The 7,500-nt window shown below is 41.1% G+C and overlaps 1 protein-coding gene across 1 annotated transcript in view; it reads right to left on the bottom strand.

Annotated features, from left to right (window-relative positions):
* Nucleotides 1-7,500, bottom strand: part of cacna2d3a (calcium channel, voltage-dependent, alpha 2/delta subunit 3a) — a gene marked incomplete at its 5' end in the record, with an annotated part of 292,319 nt that overhangs the window by 16,265 nt on the left and 268,554 nt on the right. Inside the window, 2 exons of the mRNA XM_056272874.1 lie at nt 2,624-2,738; nt 7,141-7,196. Of these exons, the coding sequence (XP_056128849.1) occupies nt 2,624-2,738; nt 7,141-7,196 (171 nt within the window). The remainder of the gene's footprint in view (nt 1-2,623; nt 2,739-7,140; nt 7,197-7,500) is intronic.

Genomic DNA, 7,500 nt, shown 5'->3' on the forward strand with positions numbered 1-7,500 from the left:
TGTACACCATGTAGAGATGCTATAACTATACACCATGTAGAGATGCTATAACTATACACCATATAGAGATGATATAACTATACACCATGTAGAGATGATATAACTATACACCATGTAGAGATGCTATAACTATACACCATGTAGAGATGATATAACTACACCATGTAGAGATGCTATAACTATACACCATGTAGAGATGATATAACTATACACCATGTAGAGATAATATAACTATACACCTTGTAGAGATGCTATAACTATACACCATGTAGAGATGATATAACTATACACCATGTAGAGATGATATAACTATACACCATGTAGAGATGCTATAACTATACACCATGTAGAGATGATATAACTATACACCATGTTAGAGATGCTATAACTGTACACCATGTAGAGATGATATAACTGTACACCATGTAGAGATGCTATAACTATACACCATGTAGAGATGCTATAACTATACACCATATAGAGATGATATAACTATACACCATGTAGAGATGATATAACTATACACCATGTAGAGATGATATAACTATACACCATGTAGAGATGATATAACTATACACCATGTAGAGATGATATAACTATACACCATGTTAGAGATGCTATAACTGTACACCATGTAGAGATGATATAACTGTACACCATGTAGAGATGCTATAACTATACACCATGTAGAGATGCTATAACTATACACCATATAGAGATGATATAACTATACACCATGTAGAGATGATATAACTATACACCATGTAGAGATGATATAACTATACACCATGTAGAGATAATATAACTATACACCATGTAGAGATGATATAACTACACCATGTAGAGATGCTATAACTATACACCATGTAGAGATGATATAACTATACACCATGTAGAGATAATATAACTATACACCTTGTAGAGATGCTATAACTATACACCATGTAGAGATGATATAACTATACACCATGTAGAGATGATATAACTATACGCCATGTAGAGATGATATAACTATACACCATATTAGAGATGATATAACTATACACCATGTAGAGATAATAACTATACACCATATTAGAGATGATATAACTATATGCCATGTAGAGATGATATAACTATACGCCATGTAGAGATAATAACTATACACCATATTAGAGATGATATAACTATACACCATGTAGAGATGAAATAACTATACACCATGTAGAGATGATATAACTATACGCCATGTAGAGATGATATAACTATACACCATATTAGAGATGCTATAACTATATACCATGTTAGAGATGATATAACTATACACCATGTAGAGATGATATAACTATACGCCATGTAGAGATGATATAACTATACACCATGTAGAGATGATATAACTATACACCATTTAGAGATGATATAACTACACACCATGTAGAGATGATATAACTATACACCATATTAGAGATGATATAACTATATGCCATGTAGAGATGATATAACTATACACCATGTAGAGATGATATAACTATACGCCATGTAGAGATGATATAACTATACACCATGTAGAGATGATATAACTATACACCATGTAGAGATGATATAACTATACACCATGTAGAGATGATATAACTATACACCATGTAGAGATGATATAACTATACACCATGTAGAGATGATATAACTATACACCATGTAGAGATGATATAACTACACACCATGTAGAGATGATATAACTACACACCATGTAGAGATGATATAACTACACACCATGTAGAGATGATATAACTATATGCCATGTAGAGATGATATAACTATACACCATGTAGAGATGATATAACTATACACCATGTAGAGATGATATAACTACACACCATGTTAGAGATGATATAACTATACACCATATTAGAGATGATATAACTATACGCCATGTAGAGATGATATAACTATACGCCATGTAGAGATGATATAACTATACCATGTAGAGATGATATAACTATACACCATGTAGAGATGATATAACTATACACCATGTAGAGATGATATAACTACACACCATGTAGAGATGATATAACTACACACCATGTAGAGATGATATAACTACACACCATGTAGAGATGATATAACTATATGCCATGTAGAGATGATATAACTATACACCATGTAGAGATGATATAACTATACACCATGTACAGATGATATAACTACACACCATGTTAGAGATGATATAACTATACACCATGTAGAGATGATATAACTATACCATGTAGAGATGATATAACTATACACCATGTTAGAGATGATATAACTATACACCATGTAGAGATGCTATAACTATACACCATGTTAGAGATGATATAACTATACACCATGTAGAGATGATATAACTATACACCATGTAGAGATGCTATAACTATACACCATGTTAGAGATGATATAACTATACACCATGTAGAGATGATATCTCATAATCACTGCTCATAATTCCTCTCTTCTACAGCATGTAATGTAATTTAATGTAATGGCAGCAGTTTTAAATCACTTCAGTAGAATCATTATAAGTGGGTGTTTAGCTGCTTCTGGATGAATATGTGATTATGCATGTATATGTGTGTGTGTGTGTGTGTGTGTGTGTAAAACGTACTTATTGCAGCCTTCACAGTCAATGTTGCCCGTGTTCTCTTTGATGGTTCTCTCTGAGACGAAGGCTGGGTACTCTGTGTCACATGGTACCTGCATGGTCCGTCCCAACCGCTGGGCTAGAGAGAGACAGAGAGCGAGAAGAAAAGACACAGACAGACAGACAGATAGGTAGACAGACAGATAATTTTGAGTGAGTATTTAGTGGTAAAATAGCCAGAGTGATAGGGGAAAAAGTGAGGGAGATGGAGCTGATACTGTGCGGAGGTGATGAGGAAGTCACTGACTTGCAGCAAATATCTATTAGTCTACACGTCAACTTTACGTAGCTTGGACTCATGCAAGTAAACTTCACACAAAGAGTCAAGTTTTTCAAACTGGCATTTGTGAGGAAGATCCGTCTTTGGAAGCAGAGGAGATATTTCCTGCATAAATCTAGGCCAACCATTTCCACCACATTGCTTGAGCACTCCTCCCACCCAGAGGACAAAGAGGGTAGTACTCGGGAGAAATGATGGTGTTGGTGGGGGTTTAGTTTGCTTTCTGCGTCAGTGCCTTCTGAAGCAGACATTAATCTTTTTCTCTAATTTGCATTCAAAACATAACCATTAAAAAAAAACATTTTTATTTTTGTAGAAGTGCGGCTTACTTTTATCAGTGTTGCTTTTATCAGTCGTACTTTTATCACAGTGTTACTTTTATCACGGTCTTACTTTTATCACAGTTTTACTTTTATCACAGTGTTACTTTTATCATAGTCGTACTTTTATCACAGTCTTACTTTTATCACGGTCTTACATTTATCACAGTGTTACTTTTATCACAGTCTTACTTTTATCACAGTCTTACTTTTATCACGGTCTTACATTTATCACGGTGTTACTTTTATCACAGTCTTACTTTTATCACAGTGTTACTTTTATCATAGTCGTACTTTTATCACAGTCTTACTTTTATCACGGTGTTACTTTTATCACAGTCTTACTTTTATCACGGTGTTACTTTTATCACAGTCTTACATTTATCACAGTGTTACTTGTATCACAGTTTTACTTTTATCACGGTCTTACTTTTATCACAGTTTTACTTTTATCACGGTCTTACATTTATCACAGTCTTACTTTTATCACAGTCTTACTTTTATCACGGTGTTACTTTTATCACAGTCTTACATTTATCACAGTGTTACTTTTATCACAGTTTTACTTTTATCACAGTCGTACTTTTATCACAGTGTTACTTTTATCACAGTTGTACTTTTATCACAGTGTTACTTTTATCACAGTGTTACTTTTATCACAGTTGTACTTTTATCACAGTTGTACTTTTATCACAGTGTTACTTTTATCACAGTTGTACTTTTATCACAGTCGTACTTTTATCACAGTGTTACTTTCATCACGGTGTTACTTTTATCACGGTGTTACTTTTATCACAGTTGTACTTTTATCACGGTGTTACTTTTATCACGGTGTTACTTTTATCACAGTTGTACTTTTATCACAGTTTTACTTTTATCACAGTTGTACTTTTATCACGGTGTTACTTTTATCACGGTGTTACTTTTATCACAGTTGTACTTTTATCACAGTGTTACTTTTATCGCAGTGTTACTTTTATCGCAGTCGTCTGTTTGTAATAAAGCTTTGCACCACAATGTCGCAGTTTGATTTCCACACATGCCTCGGATTAACGGTACGTGATTGATATGAATAGAGCGGTTTAATTACTGGGTGTCAGCAGTGCAAAGTGACTCTGTGTGTGTGTGTGGTGTGTGTGTGTGGTGTGTGTGCGTGTGTGTGTGTGTGTGTGTTTACACATGTGTCAAAGTCAGCCAACATGTATAAAGGGCCGGGATTAGTTCGGCTTGAGGGGGTGTGTAGATTGGGTTGCGGGCAGCTAACGCGGGGTGTTTCGCTTGTGTGTCACGGGCCCGCGTCTCTATTGTAAGACGATAGAGAGAAGCGGGGCTAAGACCCGGGGCTAGCCAGCTGTGAAATTGTCTCGACTGCTTGGCGAGCAGCGCCGCCCGGCTTTGCTTCGTTCAGGATAAGAGTGTGCTAGGAAAGCATTTTATAGACTTTCATTTTGCGGTTCTCCTTCCTTCTCTCATTTCTCTCTGTCTCTCTCGCTCTCATGCCCCCTCATTCAACATGTGAAATGTTTTCATGTTAGTTTTGGCTTGAATTAAAACTATATAGTGGTACAATATGATGCTGCTTAGCGAGGCTTTAACTCCAGCCAGGCAAACAGAATTCAACACTCCATAAAGCATTCTGCACAAATACCTTCATACCTCAGCAAGCCCGACCAGCACGTGAGCGTGAGCACATCTCTCAGTTACATACATATGGGCATATGCATATAACTGGGGGGGGGGACGACGGAGAGAGAGAGAGGAGAGAGATAGAGAGAGCGAGAGAGAGAGAGAGACGAGGGGAGAGGAGAGAGTGAGAAGAGAGAGAAATAGGGGAGAGAAAGAGAGAGAGGAGAGGCAGATGGGGAGAGGAGAGAAAGAGAGGAGAGAGATAGAGAGAGCAAGAGAGAGAGAGACGAGGGGAGAGGAGAGAGTGAGAAGAGAGAGAAACAGGGGAGAGAAAGAGAGAGAGGAGAGGCAGATGGGGAGAGGAGAGAAAGAGAGGAGAGAGAGGAGAGAAAGAGAGACGGGGAGAGGAGAGAGCGAGGAGAGGGAGAGAAGGGAGACAGAGAGAGATGGGGGAGAGGAGAGAGGGAGAGAAGAGAGGAGAGAGAGAGAGGAGAGAAAGAGAGAGAGACAGAGAGAGAGAGAGAGTGAGGAGAGAGAGAGAAGAGAGAGCAAGACAGAAAGAGATGGGGGAGAGGAGAGAGAGGAGAGGCAGATGGGGAGAGGAGAGAAAGAGAGGAGAGAAAGAGAGACGGGGAGAGGAGAGAGCGAGGAGAGGGAGAGAAGAGAGACAGAGAGATGGGGGAGAGGAGAGAGGAGAGACAGAGAGATGGGGGAGAGGAGAGAGGAGAGAAAGAGAGAGAGAGAGCGAGGAGAGAGAGAGAAGAGAGAGCGAGACAGAACGAGATGGGGGAGAGGAGCGAGAGGAGAGAAAGAGAGACAGGAGAGAGAGTGAGAAAGAGAGTGAGAAAGAGAGAGAGAGAGCAAGAGAGAGAGCAGGAGGGAGAGAGAGAGAGAGAGAGAAGGAAGGAGGGAGGGAGGGAGGGGGGGAGAGAGAGAGAGAGAGAGAGAGAGAGAGAGAGAGAGAGAGAGAGGAGAGAGCGAGGAGAGAAGAGAGAGCGAGACAGAAAGAGATGGGGGAGAGGAGAGAGAGACGGGGAGAGAGGAGAGAAAGATAGACAGGAGAGAGAGCGGGATGGAGAGAGAGAGAGAAGGAAGGAGGGAGGGAGGGGGGAGAGAGAGACAGAGAGAGGAGAGAGCGAGGAGAGAAGAGAAAGTGAGACAGAAAGAGATGGGGGAGAGGAGAGAGAGACGGGGAGAGAGGAGAGAGAGGAGAGAGAGAGAGACAGGAGAGAGAGCGGGATGGAGAGAGAGAGAGAAGGAGGGAGGGAGGGAGGGGAGGGGGGGAGAGAGAGGCCTTTTTTTCTCTGGTTACAAGGCGGATATTGCTTCTCACCACCACCAATATGACACACATCATTGCAGATCATAAAACCATCAAATATAACCCCCGCTGGACACACAAACAAAAACACACACACACACACAACATACACACAACACACACACGCACACACACACACACACAGACACACACGCACACACACACACACACACACACACACACACACACACACACACACACACACACAGCGAGCAGCTGAGGTCAGTCGAGGTAATCTCATGTTCTGTCATTTTTAGTTTTGGGTTCAGGATTGTTTTTCTTTATTCTGTTTTTCCAGCGGTCACACTGACTGACGCAGATGGAGGCAGAGGAGAAAGGAGGAGGAGGAGGAGGAGGACAGACGGAGGAGAGAGAGAGGAGGGCCGGGGGGTCACCGAGCCACGGCCCCGTCACTTCATGATGCCTGTAGGTTCTGGGGTTTATGGAGGGGTTCTTTCCAAAATGAAACGTCCATCATTAAAAAGAAAAGAAGAAGAAAAAAAAAAGAGAAGAAGAAGAAGGGAATACAAAAACAGATGTCCCGCTTGACCGAGGGACGTCTGGCGTGGAAGCCGAGCCTGTTATAGAGTGTCATTTTATGATTCATCCGAGAAAGATTGTTTTTAAAACGCAGCCCTTCGTACGTGCGAGGGGTAAAATAATAAGCCTGTTTATTTTTCAAGATATTGTGGTCGCCACTTTTTTCTCTTGATTACGAGAGGAAAAACTTTATTTCACCGCTTCCTCCATCTCGAACTGACGTCTTGTGTTTTTCCAACTGCGTCCGAAAGAACTACGCGGCCGTTCTGCCGTCGAGACGGCGTCGAACCCGTGAAACGTCCCGACACACATGGGTTGTGCGTGTGTGTGTAAATGAGTGAAATCAAACACACGTATTTGTGCAAACAGCGGTGACACGGCGTGCTCCCCCTACCTTTAGCCGCCAGGTCGGAGTGCCACCAGCTGTACAAGTTGAACTCCACCAGGAATCTGAACACGGGGAAGAAACACACAACCGTGAGCGAAGACGCCTAACACACACACACACACACATGAAGTCCAGACCGGAAGACCGTCTAGCGAGTCACGACCGTACACCGCCTATATGATGTCACTGTCCACAACGCCTCGTCTTACGGTAAGTCATCCGGGTGCAGGGCTTGAAGACTGTCTCACCACACAAGGTAACACGACGCACGGAGGTGGATTCGTGGACTCGCGGCTGTCTTCTGACGCCTCCCTGTTTAAGTCCCGTCGAATCACGTGAAATGTAAATGTTATTGGCTGCAGGTTA

The sequence above is a fragment of the Lampris incognitus genome, chromosome 2 (assembly GCF_029633865.1).
Source record: "Lampris incognitus isolate fLamInc1 chromosome 2, fLamInc1.hap2, whole genome shotgun sequence".
In the NCBI taxonomy this organism is placed as follows: domain Eukaryota; kingdom Metazoa; phylum Chordata; class Actinopteri; order Lampriformes; family Lampridae; genus Lampris; species Lampris incognitus.